We start from the raw sequence: 24,056 nt of genomic DNA on the forward strand, positions 1-24,056 counted from the left end.
TCACCAAAGAAAGCATTTAATTGTTTATATTAACATCTTTCTTTTAGCCAATTGATAAATTGATTATGAAAAGTCAGTAAAATTCACTAAATTACTGATATAATGTACGTAAACTTGTACGTTAACCAAAAGAAACAGCCAAATCGTCTCCTGTGAGACTTTGAGTCGAACCTCGTCATGATTATTTCGTGCAGTTCGTGATTTTTCCTATGTAGTTGTAGGTCTCGACCAATCGATAAACTGGGCGTGTCAGGTTTGGTCCTGTCACTTTTTTGTCAGTTTCAGCCGCTGTAGATTTCGACCAATCGATAAACGGGGCGCGTAGATTTCAATCTGGCTGTTTCGATAGAGCCATGAATTAACTATATTATTCCGTAAGAAATAGAGGGAATAATACTTGGTATAGATGTAAATATAAGCAAATAAATTATCATTTATGACTATACAGTACTTTGGAACAAAAGCGTCCGGATAACTGAGGCTCCACTGTATATTGCATCTGAAAAATAATGGAATGTGAAATACACATTATCTCTGTGAACTCTATCATGTAGATACATGTAGATTATTTACTAGCTTGAACGTGCAAGTTGAATATTTTTATTAGTGTCTATCATATCAATGCAAAAACATGTATACTATATAGATGATACTAGTAATTTATGAAACAGTGCATTTTTATACTATTTTTAAGGGGATGATAGATTCTCCCAAAAAATAAAAATAAACAATTTGAAGAAAATGGGGAAAGAGGGATAAAAATATTTTAATGTTATATGCTATAACTTCCAAAATCTAAATTATTTTAAAGTAAATTTGGTGGGGTTTTAAGTTAAGAATTAATGCGAATAGAAAATTGTTCAGCGACAGCAGTAAAGGTTGTGGAAAATTATTGTAACTCCTTTTATATGTGAGTTTTACATCTATTTCCTTTTCTATTGCTTTAGATCGCAATCCAATTATACCCCCTTACACACATACATAATTAAGGGTATGCAAGTTCCATATTAACACAATGTGAAGACTGCATGCAGCATGCGATGATTGCTTTTCTAATGATAATGACCCATGTGATCCCTAAATTGCTACATGGACTGATAATGAATCCTTGTACTATAAAATCAATCTTTATTTAAATAAAAAAAATTATTTACTGGAAAAAAAGGGGGGGGGGGGGTTGTTTAATCATTTTTGCGAGGGCTCAAGCTAGAGGTGAATTCATGTGTATAGTGTAAGTTTCCTTATTTGTTGATGAATAATATTTTATAATATTTTGTTAAAATAGCGTGGGCTTTTAGCGAGTTCAATAACGATTTTAGAGACTGATTTACCCCCCCCCCCCCCCTCCCCAAATCTTCACATGATGACTTGTGGCCAATGTTAGCTATCCACAGGTTGTTATGTACTCTTCATGAAATTCTCCTGATTTTTTTGACATTGAATCGAGAACTAGCAATGTCCCAATGCAAACTGAAAAAGCGGATCCGCTCCCCTTTAGCAATGGCCTAATGGAAACTGAAAAAGCGGATCCGCTCCCCTTTACTCACAATCAGTGAAAGCTAATAGTTACATGTATTCGAGCACACAAAACATTGAGTCCATTACATGTATTTTTATTTACTTGTATAGATAGATAGATTTATAAAGTCTTGAACTTGTTTAATGATAAATTAAGTGCTGTCGGTCCAAAGAGTTATCAATTTTTTTCATTAAGGAATACTAATCACTGGTTTATATATATCGGGGCATGAACTCACGACCTATGGAATCTTCGCTCCTAGGCAGTGGAATAACGTGTTCGGAAAAAAAAGTTTGACAGAGAACGTTGGAAAATGAAAGTCTACGTGTTAGAAACACCATGTTAAACTATATTAAACTATATTAAACATATTATATTATATGTTAAACATGTATGAGCCTGCCGGCAGGTGGGTGTTTAATTAAAAAGATATTTACTCTTAAAGGAAAAGAAGCCCAGGTCTATTGTACGCTATTCATTTCTGAATATGATAAAACTTGACAATGTATCACCTAGCGGTAAAATTTGAGATATTCATTTATACATGTAGGATTCATATTTCATTATTATTATTCAATAAATAATTCATTTACAATTACAAATATGCAAAAGAGAGAACTATACTACCCAGTATATATATATTTACATCTACCGAGTAGGATTCCCTCTATTTCTTCGTGAAACTTATCATTAATTCATAGTTCTATAGAAACAACCATACTGAAATCTACACTCCCCGTTTATCGATTGGTCGAAATCTACAGCGACCAAAGAAAGATCACGGACTGCACGAAATAATCATGATGATGTCAGACTCAAATTCCCATAGAAGACGATTAGGCTGTTTCTTTTAGCTACGGTACTGATGTACATTTACATTTATTTAGTGAATTTTATTTACTTTTTACAATCAATTTAATATTTTTTTAAGTGAAAGATGTAAATATAAACAATATAATGCTTTACTTGATGATTCATGCGCGATATGAAGGTAGCGATTATTGCAGAAAATTTTTCCTGCAATGTCGCCACCTTCTTGTCCCGCATGAATCACCAAAGAAAGCATTTTAATGCTTAAATATTTCGAGGAGAAATGAAAAGTTTTAGTGTGATCGCTTCGAAAGTAAAGGATCGACGGCGAATTATTTATTTTCGTGATGTTCCTCGTTTATTCAATTCAGCACACGCCAATATTACTTATTAGGTTTGTTACTGACTGTTTAAAGAAATTTGTGGGGTCGGTAAAGTCCATAGAAGGCGAGGCGGAGCCGAGCCTTCTATGGACTTTACCGACCCCACAAATTTCTTTAAACAGTCAGTAACAAACCTAATAAGTGTTTTGTTTTGTCGAGGACCTAAAGTTTGATATGTAAACAAACGTTTGTGTAGAAAATCCGTTCAAATAACGTTAAGTCCGCCATGTTGCGCTATAAATTTTGACGCTTGCCTTTTAAAGAAATTTGTAAGGCAGCCACGTGACGCGTTTCATCCAATGACGTCGCGACATTCTAGTCCGAGGCAAAACAATGTAGAATGTAGAATGTATGCTTCAACCATATTGCGCAAACAAATGAATATACCGTTGTTGATTAACGAGGAGTATTGCACTTAATTTACTTACATTTCCTTTCAATGAAAAAAAATGCAATCGCAAACTTGATTTTATTTGTACTAGTTTTGATTAATTATACCGCTAAAAGACGCGAGAAGAAGGTATTCGACGCGTAACTTTTCTTTGGCACACCTCAACCCGTGTGTGACGTTGCATGTACGCACAGCGTCATAATAACAACAACGTCACAAACAATATCGGCGTCACTCTGTGTTATAACAACGAAATTGTTAGCATTATAACCATGGGCTGCATTAACACAAAAGTGGCACCAATCCCTGAAAACATCAGGATTCGCACAAAGACGGAAAGAAAAATGCTAAAGAAAGCTTTAAAGAAGCAGGGCATCACTGCCAAAGTGACCAAAAGCGGGGTTGCTTTTGAGATCCCAGTCTCCTGCGACTTTCGGACGACCAAACTACCTCCGATTGGCAAACCAATGGAGAAAAAGGAGCATTTAACACACAGCTCCGCTACTGATATGATTGCGGCAGAAATCAAACGTAATTTCCATAAGTTTAAGTTTTCTTTAAATTTTTCACCAAGCCGCCTACTCTGTGATGTAAACTCTTCATATTCAGATTCTTAATTTTATTTACCAACAATTTTTTTGAATAGTTTGTTTTCGTCGTATTGTAGGAGAAAAAGCAGCTTTGCAGTTGGAGAGAGTGAGATCCGCCAGATCACGGCGTGAGAACGCAGAGCAGCTAAGAAAAAGTAGGTTTACGGAATACGTTTATGTACAATATTTTGTGTGTGGCTTACATATAAGTGCGTTTAAGTACATAATTATCTATAATTTTGGCCTATTACAACTGTCTTCATCTATATAAGTATTAAAAATGCACACGTATATCATATTACACTTTTTTATTACCCATCATATCAAATAAATTCAATCTTTAATTAGCTGCCGTGGAACGCAGTACTAGTATTCAGAGTAAGCAAGAGGAGGCCGCACTGAGGCGAGCGGATAGAGAGAAAGATTTAATGGACAAATTACATCGTCGCTCCCTGAAACGACAGACCAACAAGAAGCTGGCCCACCTATTGGAGCTGTTTGATATGCTGCAATAATTCTCACTGTTAAACTTCTATTTCAAACTGCGATATCGTCAAAATAAACTGGTCTCTATCTCTATTCAAGTTTTTGTGTTTTTCTTTGAGCTTATTTCAGTTTTAGAAAAGAACAAAGATGTGCATGGAAATTTTGGTTTATACGTCAAATTTACAATAAGTATAAATATGTATGAGTTTACTGAATATTGTGTTGTTTAAGGTTCAAAAGCAACGTTTTTTCGTTGAAAAACTAGCTAGACACTCAGGGCTGACAGCTAGTATAATTTGTCAGCCCTGCAAGAATTCAACCAGCCTGGAGAAAATAGTTGACATTTTAATTTTTTTTTTTAATTTGCACGTAAAACATTCAAAAATCTGTTTTTCTATTTTGTTTCGTCATTAAGTTGTTTTTGGTTGAAAGGTTGAATGCAAGAGAAGACACCGCCCACGAAGATGACAAAAGCAATAGCAAAAATCAAGCTCAATTGTGGCCTGAAACACAGAGGCATAAACATCTGCAATTTATCTTACGATCTTTAAAAATCGTGCATCGCTCTTTCGTGTACACAAATCGTTGCAAACAAATTTGTTTCTCTTCTAATATCAGCACTAAATGAGTGAAACAAAACAAACACAAATTTATATGCATATATAGTAGTCTATTTTTTTTCAGTTTCTAAATTCGTTTTCCAGTTTTATTCAAACAAAACATCATTTAAAAATTGCAAAAATGATACAAAAATAAGTAAAAGGAGTATTAAAATAAAACAGAATAACAGTAGCTTCAATATCACACAAAAACGTTAACAAAAAAAAAAAAAAAACACACACAAAAAACTTATCAATGCAAAAAGGAAAGACGATCAGCGTCACATGTACATCAGACATTCTCTCTCAATCATTATCAAAAGGTGCATGGGTATGGATTTCTTATTGCAAAAGAGTGTTGTAAGTAATTTTAATATGAGAATTTAATGAATTTGAGTTTTCCAGGGGGTGGTGGTCCGGACCCCCTTAACCCCTCTAGCGCTAGAGTTCGTTTACCAAAACTTTGTTGAACAACTCTTCTGCTAAAATATTTTAAAAGTGTGATTTCAGATAAACTGTTGTTTTTCTGTCCAAAATATTATGAATAAGTCGACCCCCATCAAAAGTCTGCCACAGTAAATCACCCAATCACACGTGACCTCCACTTCAGCCACTTTCGATATATTTGTTCTCTTGAAACATACAATGTCATATTTGGCTCGGATATAAAGGCGATTCCATAGATTTATAGAGGCTCGGCAAATCGTCATTCACCGATGAATCACGTCCTACGCTGATTAATATCTTGGATGGCAGTCACAAACCTCGATCGAATCTCTTTGGAGCTGTCCAAAAATGAAAATGCACAAACAGGCTTATCTATCTATCTATCTATCTATCTATCTATCTATCTATCTATCTATCTATCTATCTATCTATCTATCTATCTATCTATCTATCATCATTTATTTAACTGATCAGTGTATCTTTGAGACTTTGTAATTAACTAAGCTAAAGTATTGTTATATTTGAAAGTATATCAGTTTGAATGAAACATTAATAACGAGGCCCGTGTACAAGATCTTTTCTTTCCTAAATGTTTTTGTCTACAGATTATTTAAACTGCATGGAAGATTTAAATCAAACTGGTATATGTACCTGGTACAGAACTTGTAGGTTCTGGGGGGTAGGTCGTCCAGGTAAGACTGAGTGACGCTCCACGTATACCTGTCCTGCATATCGTCGGTCTCCTCAGTGACCAAGATATCGTCAGCAGGAATGATGGACCGGAACAGGTCTGCAACCTGAGGCCCGGAACTTCCGGTCGATCCTGTGGCCCCGTCCCGGTCTTCTTTTGTATTCTAAAAATAGAAAATCTGACTGTTAGTTTACATATGTATACACGTTCACGAAGAGAGGGTTTTAAAAAAAAATCGTGTGTTACTTAATCCTTATTGTTTCTATCAATAACAAAATGTAGAGTAAAAAAAATACATGTGTGGATTAATCATGGCCACCATTTTGATAGATTAAATGCTCGATGTTTCTCTCTCTCCACTCACCTGTTTGTATCTGCTTATGATAGCGAGAGCTGACCGAAACACAAAAACTGAGGTAGCAATTTCACACGCATGCGCCTTTTTGCCGACAATGTCCCGGATGTTGCACCAATGCACTGCACTATAGGTACATAGTTCACCAACGTTCAATTGAATTTTCTACAAAGAATACGTGTAGGTGTTTCAGATCTGTAACATCGATTTGTAACGAAATGCGTTGAACGCGACGTTACTCATTAGAGCCGAAAACTATATATACAAATTATATTTCAACTGTATGGATTAATTTCTACAATAGATTTACAGAATGCCATAACTGCACTCCGTTCTTGACATTATCGACATACAGTGAATGGTATAAAAACTCATTGCTCGCAGCCTAGCATAGATTTCATGTATCCTTTCCTTACTATGTGTAATTATCATTTCATAAAATAACAGATGGTACTGAAAACATGTAAGTTGGCAGACTCACGGGGTGAGGCAGTAATCGTCTAATGGCGGACACCCACTCACACAGGTCATCGTGGTTCTCACACTGTCGGAATCAGAACAGGAAGCAGGATTAAAAAGGTACGTGTACGTAATCATCGACACACAAAATGACGAGTATAAGTAAGGACAATCAGAAATTCTAAGATTTGCACACTCATTTTTGTTGTGCGTTGGCCAAATAAAAGACAATGCACATGTTTGTGATGTTATATTTCAACAGATAATGTACTCAGTAATTACATACTAAGAAACTGTGTATCGCATTGTAAATATGCATACGTAAATATGTCGAAACACTGACTTATAAAAAAGGGGTGGCGAGCGATTGCAGAACTGCTAATTGGTTGATCGCAAGTCGTTCCGACCGATTAACCGGTTACTGGTGAGTAATATTATAATTTCTAATTATCATATTATAAAAATCATAATTAAGAAAAAAATATAAGTCACATAATGTTCATTAGCCCTCTTTATTATTTATGATGATATTTTTAAACAAAAAAATTTATTTAGATCAACGAATCTACTAGTGGAATTATTGTAATACGTATATATCACAGTATACCATTTTAAGAAGACCTTTGACTTTCGATAGGACGTAACTATCTAATTCTTGCATCAAAACAAGTTAAACTTTCGCTGGTTTTAAATGAAATATACATTGATTGCGTAGTACAGAAAAATTGGTAGAGTGTCCAGCAATGAAATGGACAGCTATAGGCTTACGTCACATTGCTGCTTGAACAACGACCCAAAGTCCAAGGTCTTTTTAAAATGAAGTTACTTTTCTTGTCAGAGGATCAATGCCCCTTAAAGCTGAATGTTTACGTACCTGAAGGTAGTATGTTCTACAGCACGTGTGGATCTCAAACACATTGTCACGGTCAAACTGGGATCTAGGTACAGCGAAACAACAAACGACTTTTATTAGAAGTAACTAGATTTTCTAAAGGCATCTAATGGGTAATAATATTGAATTTTCAAAGAGAGAATACTATATAAGGAGATCTAGATCTGTTTTCTTGTCAGGATATTAAATGAGATTGCCAACAAATCGTATGAAAGTAAATAAATTTAATTCTTTGACGTTTTGTCACGTCTTTTAAGCCTTACGATGATATCTCTTGTACTCCGTTAACACTATTCTTTGGAATCACACCCAGCGCCTCTATGGACTATATATGAAATGAAAAAAATTGTAAAAATGTTAATATACTATATACAGATTTATTTTCGCCCCGTGTAATTTTCGCCCTTTAACACTTGCAAATAGTTTCGCCCTATATTGAATTAACTTAGATACAGTTGTGTTTAAAGAAAGATAGTTTGGGACATTGGAATTCACCCAATCTTAAATTCGCCCACTGTCAACAATGGCGAAAGAGGCGAAAATAAAACGGGGTGAATATTTCCCTGTATATATTAATTACTATGTACTGTAAACAATTTATTCGGAACGACTTTATTTCGCAAATAACCGACGATTAACTGGTTCGCGGCGACTAATTATAGCGTGAACGACAGATTGGTAAATTGTTTTATCAGACATGTTCGCGAAGACGCGGTCATCGCAAACCTCGCGAAATTTAATATCAAACACGATGTTTACAGTATTAAAAATTTCGCTTTCTCTTTTAAAGGTGTAATATATATATACTGGTTATACACCCGAAAAATGGAGCATGTTGTTTTAATCTTGTATGTACTTTTTGTATATCTACTGTTTGTTAGACCATTCAAGTATTGTTCCGCAATTTAACCTTACTGGCATTTATGATTTCCAATAACTCTAGATCTCTTTGAAGAATATATCCTCGCCTGTACATTTAACGAATATTTTCGTCTTGTTCGATGCGTGAAAGTAAGAATAAAAGAGGTCGGTTTCAAAAAGCATACCAAGTCTACTTTATTAGTTTTAACTGTTCAACTTGAATGTAAATATAATAAGTTTTGTTTAACATGTGAAGACATTGAATTACGAATCCTATAGCTATGGTATAACTTAAGATTTTGATAAAATACGACTTGATACGTGAAGCGGATAAGTAAATAAACAGACTTCGGAAAAAGTTATATCAAGATATAACAAAGACTAGGCACACTTTAGAAAACCTACCCCTGGTTAACAAGAACAAAAGACTTTTGTAGGTGTATCTGAGGAACATAACGAATCTAATTAAATAATATTTTATTCAATATTATATAAATAGTGCCTGTTTGGGAGGGTAACAGTTGAAATTGACACCCCGAGAAAACCATTGTCAACCGACGCGAAGCGGAGGTTGACAATGGTTTTCGAGGGGTGTCAATTTCAACTGTTATCCTCCCAAAAAGGCATTATTTATTTTGTTATACTGAATGTCTTAATTTTTAAGAAAATGTTATTGCTTGTATATAGGAATAACGTGAATTCTACAGCGAACCGTACGCGCATAATTTTCGCGCATGTAACAATTTGTAATGTTACCCGTTGCTTAGTGCGTTGCTAACGCTGAGGGTAATAGAACGGATTATGAACTGCGTCTTAACCAATCAGATTTCAGTATTTAACATGAAAGTATAACAAAATAATATATTGCATTGGAATATAACGGATTTGGTTTTTATAGGTCATTTCCAACATCATATGCATAACAGGTTAGCAAATTACAGATTCCTACCTGTTCTGATGTGAAGTACATTATTCCGTCCTGATTCACAACAAAATATCGGGACAACCAATTCTTCCACTGAGAAATACAAGGACAACCCAAGTTCATTATGCAGTTATCATTTCTTTACTCCTTTTTGATTTCAAATAAAGTTGTTCATTTTTAAAAGAAGGAAAATGCCCGATAATATTTTGTTATTCTTTTGAAACAGCTATTCTTTTTTTTTATATAATTATAGCTAGATTTTTACAGGCTTTGCAAAATCTAAACACGGTATTTATTTACGGTTCTCGTGGTGTAGAACTATGAAGGTACAGACGTGATGTATAGTTTATGCAGAGTTGCGTACCTTTCCGCCTTGTTTGATACAGTATCCGGACTTATAATGGTCCATAGATCCGGCGGACGTATAGAATATACTCTCACGTGCGTTTCTAAAGGTTGTTTTTCTTCGCTAAAAGAAATCAAAAGTAAAATAAACACAGGTCATAGCATACAATAATTTTTTTTTCATCAATATTCGTCTATGCAGCAACTGAAGGACAAATCCGTTGCATGTATCAGGAAAAAAGGATAGATTGTAACGATATTATGTTTTCTTTAAAATGCATTGATACGAGCAGTTTCAAATTCATCATCTTCTATGGCTTTAAAACAAATCATACTTCAGTGTACTGTCTATAGTCCCTAATACTAGTAAGTGTTTTGATAAGTTGATTACCGATAGATCTTGGTACAGGTATGTAAGTATTAATTTTGTCATGTTGTGAATTTTGAATTTATCGCGTGGCAATAAATACAAAATTCACAACAATTGTCATTTTGTATTTACTACCACTCGGTAAATGCAAAATTCACAACATGACATATTGATAAGACAGAAAAGTTATGAAAAGTACATAATGATATGGACGGTTGCTGACGCAGTGTGAAAATTAAATCATTGAAAAAAATTCTTTCAAGTTCCAGATAATTCTGTGAGCGAAGTGACAGAGTATCAAATGACTTTGAAATGTTCCTACTGTTCTAGGTAAAAGACTCCTGATTCGTCTGACCCAGTCTTGTACTTCCGCTGAAAACTCGCACTGTAAAAAAAGAAAAAAAACAACCTAAGAGAGAGAGAGAGAGAGAGAGAGAGAGAGAGAGAGAGAGAGAGAGAGAGAGAGAGAGAGAGAGAGAGAATCTTTTTCTTTTTTTAAATAATATTTCTTAGAGAGAAAAAGATCATAATTTAATTTTATTTAAAAAAAGAAAATTTTATATATATATATATATATATATATATATATATATATATATATATATATATATATATATATATATATATATATATATATATGAGAGAGAGAGAGAGAGAGAGAGAGAGAGAGAGAGAGAGAGAGAGAGAGAAATGACTTGTATTTTCACCAAATAAACTATCGTGCAGAAAAAGGAAGGTGAAATATAGACTGAAATAGACTTAAGTTGGTTACGTCAATGTAATAGGTTCTATCCTCGGTGTAGAGCTCGAACATTCCGTAGACTCCGCCAGTGTGTTTATTTCTAGATGTACGAATACATTACATTACAAGGAGTATTTAATAGCTATAAATATTCTGGGTATATACTACATAATGTTAGGATTAAATATAGAAATTGAATGATGCATATAGTGACATGCATATCAACAGTCAAAATATAATACAAACACTTCTGTGCTCGCGTGAAAATTGCCTAAAAACAAACAATTAACCCCCCCCCACTAAAAAAAAAAAAAAAAAATTCCCATGCACAGTGGCCCAAAGAAATAAAATGAATATCAGCTATTAAATAATTTCCTAATCACATATTATCCTGCATACATGACAACACTTACGTAACAAGTGTTATGTCTACAATAGATGTAGTAATTCAGTCTATAAATCTCAAAATATACAAATATCTTATAATTTCCTTATGCAAGCAAGGAAATATTCAACATTTTTACAGCTATGGACTGCTTTGTTTTATCAGGACTCGATGACTTAAGGTGAAAATAAAGAGGTTATTTCTATTCCCGTCAAGATTATGTGTTTCCCTCTTGTCTGTTGTTCGTTATTTTTAATAAAGTAAAAAAATCAAAATATGATAGTCTACTTCCTTGTTTCATTTTCCTTACTTATGTAGTCCTGTTCTCCTATACAACAATGCGTCTCAATTGCTTATATAATTATTATGTAATTACATTTTTTATATTAATTCACAGACAAGTGTACATCTGTTTGTTTTTAAAAATAAAATGCTTTCTTTAGTGATTTATACGGGTATGACCGTAGCCACATTCATGATTATTTCATGCAGTCCGTGATTTTTCGGTAACCTGGTTGAAACTGGATCGTGTAGATTTCAACCATGTCATGCAGTTTCTATAAAGCTATGAATCACAATCGGTTTCTTAATTAAGTAATATAGGAGAAAATACTAGGTGTATGTAGATACATGTATTTGTTAATAGCAAGGACCTAGCAAGTTGTTCAAACTTGCATTCGAACCATTATCATAGGATATATGTTCAACCAATATGCTTAATGAAATAAAGCACATTATGGATGATGAATGTTAAGTAGAAAATACATATTGCTATACTAAACGCATAGTACAAAACCTTCTGATAATAGTACCCAATGCTGTATAATCTATTCCTATACTTAGTATCACACTTGTTTAACATAAAACAATTTTGTAGTAAGTATTATATTTATTTCTATATTAATATTTATGAGACCCACTTTTGCTATATATACTTATTTTGTTATTCGAACCGATTAAGCCAACGAACGCGTATTAATTTCGACCCCGACTACTGTCTAAAATTCCATTTTAAAAAACGATGATACATTGAATAATATAGTTTCAATCTTAGGAAATATCTATGATTTTTTTCTCCGACCCTGACTCCCGAGTATAGTGTAAAATTCGATTTTTAAAAACAGTAATATATTAAATAAAACTATTTTAATCAAAGAAAGTATCTATAATTTTTTTCATACATTATACATAGATTCAATGTACTTACACATGGCTTGATTTAACGTGTTGCATCTCGTTTCTTGGAATAAAACGCAGAGGTTCCGTTGCCTGTGTCAATGTAACAGTCACATGTATAATGTATTGGTTTCTGATAAACGATTGCTTTTGTTACACATGTAATCAAAATTTTCATTACAAATGTTCTTTATACTAAAAAAGAACCCACACACGCACACAAAAAGATTAAATAAAAATTCAAAGATCGGTTTATTGTAAATACCAAAAGGTTTATTTACGATATTTGATGTCTGCTTATGTACATTTCTTTAGCAATAATAATTTGGAAAAATAGTGTGGCTTTTATTTAAACAATAAAATGATTTCTTTGGTGGTTCATTCGGGAAATGAAGGTAGCGACATTGTAGAAAAAATACATAACCTGCGGGAGCGGGTAACGCGGTTTATGTAATTTTTTTTCTGCAATGATCCGTACCTTCACAACCCGCATGAATTATCAAAGAAAGCATTTTATTATTTATATTAACATCTTTCTTTTAACTAATTAATAAATTGATTATGAAAAGTCAAATTCAAAGTAAAAGTAAAATTCACTAAATTAATATTAACAGCTAAAAGAAACAGCCAAAGTGTCTCCTGTGAGACATTGAGTCTGACAATTAATAAATTGATTATGAAAAGTTAGTAAAATTCACTAAATTAATGTTAACGTACAAAGTACGTTAGCTAAAAGAAACAGCCTAAGTGTCCCCTGTGAGACATTGGGTCTGACATCTTAAGTATAATGTCAGTATCTTAAGTATCTTTAGCACTTACTTCCTCCGACGTAAAATAGAACAGTCCGTATTCATTCAAAACAAAATATCTTCTTTTCCAGCTTTTCATCTGAAACAAAATATGATAAATACCACTGCATTTTTATTGCTCTTAAATGAAAAGCTATGATTTTAAAATTATAGCTATAATTTTAAAATTATATAAAAGTAATTTGTTTGAATAATATACCTGTAACCTTTTCAGCTACCGATATATAAAACTTTAAAAATTTGATTCTTTTATACAATACAACCTTTTCCAATTACTTGTACTTAAAAACTGTATTACAATTTACAGGAATAGCGCTTTCTTTTAAATACCCCCTCCCCCTTCCGTTCACGCAGTATGGATACTGCAATAGTACATACCGATTCTAGGAGGATCTTCCTATAGGATCGGTATGTACTATCGACACATTGTGTAGGAGGATCTTCCTATAGGATCGGTATGTACTATCGACACATTGTGTAGGAGGATCTTCCTATAGGATCGGTATGTACTATTGACACTTTGTGTAGGAGGATCTTCCTAAAGGATATCGGTATGTACTATCGACACATTGTGTAGGAGGATCTTCCTATAGGATCGGTATGTACTATCGACACATTGTGTAGGGGGATCTTCCTATAGGATTGGTATGTACTATCAACACATTGTGTAGGAGGATCTTCCTAAAGGATCGGTATGTACTATCGACACATTGTGTAGGAGGATCTTCCTTTAGAATATCGGTATGTACTATCGACACATTGTGTAGGAGAATCTTCCTATAGGATCGGTATGTACTATTGACACATTGTGTAGGAGGATCTTCCTATGGGATATCGGTATGTACTTTCGACACATTGTGTAGGAGGATCTTCCTATAGGATCGGTATGTACTATCGACACATTGTGTAGACAGTAAACTTATACTGTCATATATATATATATATATATATATATATATATATATATATATATATATATATATATATATATATATATATAATCCAAAATGAGTGAAAGGTGATATCACACAGTATATATAATCAAAAAAGAAAATGAACAGTTCCAAAGTTTCTATTCACTTTGGAACTGTTCATTTTCTTTTTCTTTTTTGATTATATATATATGCATTTTCTATACAGCCTTTCTTCCACTCCAACACAGTATCTGGCTATAATGACCGGCAGATCATCGACAAAGTGTATATACAGTAACACAACGCTATCTTTGATACAACCTTTTTCCCTCTTTCATACAGTTTCACGCTTTAATGACAGGTCTATCGTCGGTCTATCGTCGATGGAGTTTGTATACAATGAACATGTTTATGATTGTTTATGATTGTACTTTCTTTACAATCTATCCCTTCCAACATATTTTGATTTTTGCAATGAATAGGCCTATAAGCATTTTAGATAGGACGTTCTCAGTAGTCATAAATACACATTTTATTGTTAACAATTGAAATGTTACAGGGACAGCAATATCTCGCTCTGATGAACGATGCAATGTATATTATCTCACTGTGAAGTGTTTTCTTTATATTAACAGATTATTCCGCTTTGACTACCGTCAAATTATATCGGTTGAGTTTGTAAATGGTGAACTTATTGGTGAAGTTATATCCTGTAGTATGTATACAACCTCCCTTACCCCCCCCCCCTTCTTTCACACAGTATCCCGCTTTGATGACCGGTATATTACATGTATATCGGTAGGTTAAATACACAATAAACAAAGTTATATCTGTAGTATACAACCTTTCCCCTTTCTTTCACACAGTATCCCGCTTTGATGACCGGTATATTATATAATTGGTATGAACAAAGTTTTATCTGTAGTATGCATACAACCTTTCCCCCTTCTTTCACACAGTATCCCGCTTTGATGACCGGTATATTGTCAGCAGAGTGTTGACGGTCAGGCCTCTCCGCCCACAGATCCCGAACTCCTAGATCCTGAAATAGAAAACAACCCCGAACATATTGTTAAAAAGAGCAAGTTCATTTAGGATAATTTCCTTTTAAAAAAAGGCGAAAAGAAAGTTTTGATTGCATGTTACATTAAAACTGTAAAGGTTTACCACTGGTAATTTCTGTTTTATTAAAATAATCAATTTTGGCGCACTGTTTCGTCCGTTATATCTCTATAGGAACCTAACACCATTATTAAAATTGTCTCTGTCAACTATTAGAATATTCATAATGAGCTTTAATTATGGATTTTGACTAATGACCTGTGCAGACAGCAATCTGAAGGACTCGCCAAACTCGGCACTCAGTTTCTGCATTTCATTGATGTGGTTGGCCACGCATTGCATTACGTCACAGGCTTCTATAAATAGCAACAAAAAAGTCAGTTGTAACCGTGAAGTTGCGCGTGGGAAAGTTTATGTTTTACATTCTATTTGTCAAAAAATTCCTTTTGTTAATTGATTCATACTTTATAAACAAGAAAGTCTTCCTTATTTGAATTACCGACAACTAATAGAAGAGGGAACTTGGAACTAAAATTAACATATCATAATTCTATTTGATCTAAGAGACAGCATGATTTCTGTTGAGATACATTCATCTGTAACAGTCGTAACAGGAATATGTTCACAGCGTTGTACATCCCACTGAGCCGCACATCTGTACACCTATTTCTATTGGTAACAGAGAGTGACGTTTACGACTTTTACATGATACATTTTCTCACTACAAATATGGCGGTGCTCTTCCGAGTTCTCTAGAGTCAAACCCGCCATTTGACGAAGGAACAGCGGGTATTTCAGTATCCGCTGTATCGGTTGGATGATGAACGACTCCAGGCTGTTACAGTGTTCCTTCGTCTCGTTCTTACTCTCCAGGAAGTGACGTAACGGTTCATTCTCGCCTATTGGAGATAGAAAACCGCAAAAACGAGTTTTATAAGTCAAACATTCGCTCCTACAATATTAATTTACTTTATTTCATAAAATGATATTTCGAAAGCAATTAAAGAGAATATAAAGATTTAAATGAAACTCTAAATTGCCCATGCATTGCAGAACCGATAGACAAAAGAGATTGTAGTTTTTAAAGTGTCAATCATCTGCTTCCGGAGCCTTAAGAGTTAGACAAGTTTTCGAGGAACTTCAAAATATCTCCTTATCTAAAGGGAAAATGTGGCTGGCCGGGATCAATATGTAGTGCGCATAAGAGGTATAGGGCCCGAAGGCTGGCGTGCCGTAAATACATGCTATTCGGTGTGGAACAGCTCTGTATATATTGAAGTGAACGTTTCGATAAAATCTTTGCGGAAGTAAGAAATATGAAAAAAATGCAACCGATTTTAGAAACTAAATATTATGATTGATTTCTATCAAACATTTCCACCACACTTTTCTTTCATTTGATTTAACTCCAGTGTTGTTTTTAAAACTGAATCTACCAGCAATAGATACAGACATACATGTATAAAATTTGCAATTAAAAACACATCCTTTTTAGAGGGCCAAATGGTCGTGGCTATATTAATTTCTTAAGAGGAAGGGTTCTTTACATAAATATAGGTAACATAGGTAACATTTCAATTTTAAATTTATAAAATATGAAATTTTTCTATACTGAATGAAAATTTATGGCCGAAAAAAACATTTTTTTTTAAAAATCAAAACAAATTTGTTGGCCGCCCACCCTCCTTAAGGTATAAGTTTACTCGGAATGAAAAAAAATCCACTGATGATAATGAAAAACCATCTATTGGGTGTTAAAGACCTATCATGGTAGCGCTATTTTTCACGTTCAAAAAAGTAGGTCAATGACCTACTTTTTGAGTTAATAGCCATTGAATATTTTTTTAAAAATTTAGAAAGATCCCGAAACATTTTACACTATGATTGAAATTTTCTTGATTGTAAAAAACAACCAAAAAACTGAATGATGATAATCCTAAATTTTTTATAGCATTTAACTAGGTATATTGACATTACTCTGCAGGCATAAACGTTATATGAGGTCAATGATCAAAATTTTGCGATATGGTGTCTTTTATCGTTTTTAAGCATTTTTCAATATTTTTGTAGTGTGTGCCATTCGAATATCTAAACGAAAAAGTGAGATAAAACCAACAGAAAATAAGCAAAATTCTGTTGACAAAGAAATAAAATCTAAACTTCGAATATTACAGTACGACCAAAAATATTTCAGTGAAAAAGAAAATATGAAAATTTTAGTCCGAATTTCCACTGTTTTGCTAAAAGTCCAACTTTTTGGGACTAATTCCATGCTTTAGTAAAAATATCGAATGGGTTGTCAATGATAATTCATTTCAAAAATAATTTTAGTGTTTAGAACAAATTTTACTTATGACATTGATCTTTATAACAATTCAAATTTGAGAATTAACTCAAACTCTGAGTAAACACCGTCCTTGAAGATCCATAGTTTGTACCGGTTACGTGTCGGAAAAACCCAAAACATCCAGGAAATTTTACTATCGACAGAGATCTTGATGAAAAGCCAGATATAAAAGGGAGAAAACAAGGAAGAGATGAGTGATAAAATATTTGTGTGTACCAGAGTTAAGGATATCCTGCACTCTACTGTATAGTGCGCAGAAGGAACTGTAGATTTTGAACTGGTCCGCAGAAAACAGAAAAACGTCTCCGACGGCTAATACTGTGTTCTGGATTCAGAAAAGAAAGAAGAACGTTACAGAATGTTTGTAGTAATAATCAATGAAACCAACACTGTAAAATATTTCAGTGTTTTTCAATTAAGAAATAAAGTACGAGTTTTCATGAATTTTGCAGAATAACCTCCGAGGTCGAGAAATGTTATTTTGAAATATAAAAGCCGAGGCGATAGCCGAGGCTTTAATATTTCAAACAACATTTCGAGACCGTCTATGGGCAATGGTACTCAGGTGACCGTTAAGGCCTATTTGCCTCTTGTGTTTCATCTAATAGGAAAAAAGAAGCTTCTTTTTTTTAAAGATACATGTACATACTTAATAGACACGCATCTGTCAAACACGTGTTGGTGTAAGCAATGTAAAGGCGGGAAACAGATACATGGTGTATATATACAACATGTAAAGATAGATAACGTTTAACTTTTTGATAAGTCTTATTTAGAGTTCGGGTTTCAGTGAAGTCCGGGACTAGGCCCTCCGCCGCATGATATATTTCATGTCTTATAAAAGGTCATTACAAAGACGCTAAAATATGTTGACGTCACTTGTGAGACTATGACGTCATGTCCCCAAGATTCCACCCAAGGGAATATCAGTTTAGAATAGACTAAAAAAACAATTGACTAATACTAATCGTAATTGTAGCCCAACTTATAGCATTGTTTGCTACAATCAATATCACCTTATAGCATTGTTTGCTACAATCAGTATTAACTTAAAGCATTGTTTGCTACAATCAGTTTCAACTTATAGCATTGTATCTACAATCAGTATCAACTTATAGCATTGTTTTACTACAATCGAAAGCAACTTATAGCATTGTTTTACTACAATCGGAACGAACTTAGAGCATTGTTTACTACAATTGGTATCAACTTATAGCATTGTTTACTACAATCAGTATCATCTTATAGCATTGTTTGCTAAAATCGGTATCAACTTATAGCATTGTTTGCTACAATCAGTATCATCTTATAGCATTGTTTGCTAAAATCGGTATCAACTTATAGCATTGTTTGCTAAAATCAGTATCATCTTATAGCATTGTTTGCTAAAATCGGTATCAACTTATAGCATTGTTTGCTACAATTGGTATCAACTTATAGCATTGTTTTGCTACAATCGGTATCAACTTATAGTATTATTTGCTTCAATTAGTATCAACTTATAGCATTGTTTTGCTACAATCGGTATCAACTTATAGCATTGTTTGCTACAATCGGTAAAATCTTATAGCATTGTTTGCTAAAATCGGTATCATCTTATGGCATTGTTTGCTAAATCCGGTATCAACTTATAGCATTGTTTGCTACAATTGGTATCAATTTATAGCATTGTTTACTACAATTGATATCAACTTATAGCATTGTTTACTACAATCAGTATCAACTTATTGTTTTGCTACAATCGGTATCAACTTATAGCATTGTTTTAATACAATCGGTATCAACAAATAGCATTGTTTGCTACAATCGGTATCAACTAATAGCATTGTTTTACTACAATCGGTATCAACTTATAGCATTGTTTTGCTACAATCGGTATCAACTTATAGCATTGTTTTGCTACAATCGGTATCAACTTATAGCATTGTTTGCTACAATCAGTATTTACTTAAAGCATTGTTTGCTACAATCAGTTTCAACTTATAGCATTGTTTGCTACAATCAGTATCAACTTATAGCATTGTTTTACTACAATTGAAAGCAACTTAAAGCATTGTTTTACTACAACTGGTATGAACTTAGAGCATTGTTTACTACAATTGGTATCAACTTATAGCATTGCTTACTACAATCAGTATCAACTTATAGCATTGTTTTGCTTCAATCGGTATCAACTTATTTCATTGTTTGCTACAATCGGTATCATCTTAAAGCATTGTTTGCTACAATCGGTATCAACTTATAGCATTGTTTGCTACAATCGTTATGAACTTTGAGCATTGTTTACTACAATTGATATCAATTTATAGCATTGTTTACTACAATCAGTATCAACTTATTGATTTGCTACAATCGGTATCAACTTATAGCATTGTTTTACTACAATCGGTATCAACTTATAGCATTGTTTGCTACAATCGGTATCAACTTAAAGCATTATTTGCTACAATCAGTATCAACCTAAAGCATTGTTTGCTACAATCGGTATCAACTTATAGCATTGCTTACTACAATTGGTATCAACTTATAGAATTGTTTTACTACAATCGGTATCAACTTATAGCATTGTTTTGCTACAATCGGTATCAACTTATAGCATTGTTTTGCTACAATCGGTATCAACTTATAGCATTGTTTGCTACAATCGGTATCAACTTATAGCATTGTTTGCTACAATCGGTATCAACTTATAGAATTGTTTTACTACAATCGGTATCAACTTATAGCATTGCTTACTACAATTGGTATCAACTTATAGCATTGTTTTGCTTCAATCGGTATCAACTTATAGCATTGTTTTGCTACAATCGGTATCAACTTATAGCATTGTTTGCTACAATCGGTATCAACTTATAGCATTGTTTGCTACAATCGGTATCAACTTAAAGCATTGTTTGCTACAATCGGTATCAACTTATAGAATTGTTTTACTACAATCGGTATCAACTTATAGCATTGTTTGCTACAATCGGTATTAATTTATAGCATTGTTTGCTACAATCGGTATCAACTTATAGCATTGTTTTACTACAATCGGTATCAACTTATAGCATTGTTTTATTACAATCGGTACCGGTGAGTTATTCAGTTTTTTGTAATGTGACCTTAAAACAAAGGGCATGCATTTTAGGAGAATGATTGCAATTTTGTTGTTTAGATCAATCGAATTTTGAACCTCGACATCAGTAGTGTTTATTTTCAAAACAAGTCAGTATCTATAAATGGCTTGTAGTTTACTAGTATATGAACAACAGCACAAATCAGGAACGGTCAAGGTTTGGACTCACCCTGACGAGATCCTCCCTTTCTGATGAAAACACTTTACTGTGCTCCTCAATCACTCTCTCCAGTCTTTTTAAGAACGACCTTTGAACTTTGAGGATCTCTCGAAGACTCTCTGAGAGCTGTGTGATCTCCAAGGTCGTTAAGAAGGTCACGGTGGACAACGGGTCAAGGTAACGACTAGATAGGACCTCAAGGTTCTTGGAATATATAACAAACAAACACGTTTTTTTCTTAATCTCTTAATCTATTTTATCATTTTTTTTTCAAGATTATAAATGATGTCTTATCTTCAAATTCATAAATGATTTCTGTTTTATTTCTTTTGCTCAAATTCATAAATTATCTCTCGTATTCAAAGCCAAAGATTATACCTTGTTTTCAAAATCTTAAAATATTTGTTGTTTTCAAATTATGATTTTTTTTGCATGCATCGAACATATTCATGACAGAATTCCATTAATGAGAATCGGTATGAATAACAAGACAAACATCAATTATTTCTTGCCTTGAAAATTATATAATTTTAAAAAAGTTACATAATTTATACATACAAAATGCTTCTGCTCTTTACATGGGATTCTATTACTGCAGTTTTAAGATCTTGATCCGCACTACACCAAATTTTTTTTATGGATCGTTAGAGTATCATTTTGGAAGCATTTATTCACATTAAATTTTATACTCTACAGTGCGTTACTTCCAACCAATATAGATTTTCTACTTTTTCGTAACAACTACAAAAAATAGTATAAAAAATTTAGTGCATACATCCTTCTTTAAACAATGCAATCTTGCTACAGAACTGATACTATAACGATCCATAGAATAACATTTTGGTGTAGCATTCCACCTTAATCGTTCAATTAAAATGATTATCCTGCATATTAAACTCTGCAAAGATTAAAAGATAATCTTACCTTGACATAAGTCTTTTCCGTGTCTATAATTTCCGAGAGTAATTTTCTGAAATTTCGGGTGTTTGAATTGTCCGCCATCTTGAGTTTGAATATAATTTTATATCTGCTTTTAAAATCAAAACTGATTAGTATTTCATTAATTCGGGTTTTATAATCAACAGAAGTATTAAGCAAAGATTAAAAAAAAAAATGTCTGCAGAGATAAACATTTCCATGCCAGACGCAATTGCTAACATTTAACAACATTGTACATTAGACTGGCTATGATATAAACTAATGGCTGTTTAAGAGGGTTGGATGGCCGTGGCAATATTTAGACCATATTAATCTCCTAAGAAGAAGATCTCTATTTAAAGATATGAAAAGTACTTTAATTTTTTAGTTTAGATATTTAGTTTTTTTCTTTACCAAATAATAGTATATGGCTATATGGTATATACATAATTTTCAGCAATAATACGAATATATGTATTAGAATATTGCCATATTTATGTTATTTTCATTTCCTTTAATTAATATGCAAACCCTGTTTGCACCCCAACAATATGGCATTTGAAATATTGAACTGTAAATGCAAAATAGATTCAAAAACACTGATAAATGTAAATATTCACACATCAAAACAAACACATGTTATTTAAAGGACCGCCCATTTAACCGAGATCTGCCGAGCCATGAACTAGCGGCTACATTAGCTTCTTTGATATAGGCTGACTGTAACTAAGATAAAACACCTTAAAATGCTTTCAAGGGATTACAATCTGCATTTAACAATTAACATTAACATGTAAATTTTAAAAGAAACTTTGTAAGAAAATAATGCCGTCATATTTTAAGCAATAACGATAAACTCTCACTTCTGTGCTTTTGACACTGATGAGGAAGTTTAAAAGTTGAAGTATTATAAAGAACTGACAAAAATAAATAAAACACACAAACACACTCACACACAAGGGCTGCAAAAAATTATGGTGTCGAGAACATCGTGTTTAATCAAATCAAAACTTAATGACATTCCCCTAGAAAAGGGAAGTTCAAAAATAAAACCCCCACAGACTCATCAAAATTGATATACAAAACTAGAGTAGGTCGGTTGCCCATTGGACTTCACCTGTATTGTTTTCCAGATAAAGGGTCCCCAGATTATGTCATATTTATCGATCAAAGTTAGTACACATTAGTGATTATCGATCAAAGTTAGTACACATTAGTGATTATCGATCAAAGTTAGTACACATTAGTGATAGGCTTACTGGTACGTCAAATGTTTCAAAGTATATGCCAAAATATCGATATAAAAACTTGGACTAAATACATCATTGTAAATATATATTATATATGTATTGAGTCTGTTGACCTATTAGACGGTATATTTTCATTAGAATTAAATATCAGTTGTAACTTTGATCCTTGGGGAGAGGACTATGATAGGCACAGCCTGATGTCCAATCCTATTATTATCAAATTGAATGTACCTGAACCCGACGATAATGGTATGTTTGTTTTGATGAGAGAGAGAGAGAGAGAGAGAGAGAGAGAGAGAGAGAGAGAGAGTTTTAAAAATCCACTTTAAAGTATTTTGTATAATTACTATGATATGACAAATACAGTTTAGTATACGAGACCGACTTACCGTGTACGGTGGGGTGTAGCCTTTGCACCCGCTAGGGTCGATATCACTTGTACATATACTATCACTTTTTATTTCGACTGGTCGTGAAAACCACTGCGATAAAACAAGACCGAGTGTGTTCTTTCTAAGGCAGGATATTTCCTCATCTAGATTTTCCTGTCGCGATTAAATGTATATATCATTTACATATATAGACACAGGTGCTGAGGAAGATTTAGTAAGTGGGAACGAGGAAGAAGAACAAATTGTTTATTCGTTTTCGTCACCCGATCTAGAGCGGTTTATTTTATGAATGTAAAAAGAAACTTGATAGTTGGTATCTTACATACCACTTTAATGATGACATTGTTTATTATTTACATACCTTATATTCTTACGCCCAATTTTTTTGTTACACTGTCTGATTTTTTTTCAGGTCAACACCAATATTGTGACTGTCAGATTGCCATGTGAAAAAAGTTACAAAGTTTTCATGAATTACAAAGAACATACAATCAGTTTCAAATAGATGAAAATAATTATCTTTCAAAATACTGACTTAACTTCCTTGATAGACCGCTCAAAAGGGAAACTAATCATGCAAAGTTAGTAATTTGTATGTTAGTTCCGTAAGTTAAAGGAAACAGAGTGTGGGTAAATGGCAGTATTGAATGATGAGCTTAA

The 24,056-nt window shown here is 33.2% G+C and overlaps 2 protein-coding genes across 3 annotated transcripts; one reads left to right on the top strand and one right to left on the bottom strand.

Annotated features, from left to right (window-relative positions):
• The first annotated feature begins 3,297 nt into the window (after positions 1–3,297).
• Positions 3,298–4,272, top strand: LOC109619917 (hypothetical protein). Its single transcript, XM_020071182.3, has 3 exons — positions 3,298–3,634; positions 3,771–3,848; positions 4,042–4,272. Exons 1-3 carry the CDS (start codon positions 3,376–3,378, stop codon positions 4,206–4,208), a joined length of 504 nt encoding a protein of 167 aa, XP_019926741.3. The 5' UTR covers positions 3,298–3,375; the 3' UTR covers positions 4,209–4,272.
• A 553-nt stretch (positions 4,273–4,825) lies between these two features.
• Positions 4,826–23,578, bottom strand: LOC105337635 (rho guanine nucleotide exchange factor TIAM1). Of its 2 annotated transcripts, none has more exons than XM_011442459.4 (19): positions 23,394–23,578; positions 21,761–21,866; positions 20,846–21,040; positions 17,775–17,883; positions 15,934–16,110; positions 15,470–15,567; positions 15,087–15,191; positions 13,246–13,314; positions 12,458–12,519; positions 10,896–10,965; positions 10,446–10,508; positions 9,773–9,877; positions 9,433–9,501; positions 7,886–7,947; positions 7,605–7,668; positions 6,753–6,815; positions 6,281–6,436; positions 5,877–6,079; positions 4,826–5,563 (listed from the first exon to the last, which is right to left on the bottom strand). In XM_011442459.4, exons 2-19 carry the CDS (start codon positions 21,836–21,838, stop codon positions 5,500–5,502), a joined length of 1,812 nt encoding a protein of 603 aa, XP_011440761.3. In that variant the 5' UTR covers positions 21,839–21,866; positions 23,394–23,578; the 3' UTR covers positions 4,826–5,499. The 2 variants fall into 2 exon arrangements, with proteins under 2 accessions (XP_011440761.3, XP_019926739.3); XM_020071180.3 differs by having other exon boundaries at positions 4,827–5,563; positions 21,761–21,863; positions 23,394–23,577.
• Positions 23,579–24,056: the final 478 nt, after the last annotated feature.

The sequence above is a fragment of the Magallana gigas genome, chromosome 9 (assembly GCF_963853765.1).
Source record: "Magallana gigas chromosome 9, xbMagGiga1.1, whole genome shotgun sequence".
Lineage (NCBI taxonomy): Eukaryota > Metazoa > Mollusca > Bivalvia > Ostreida > Ostreidae > Magallana > Magallana gigas.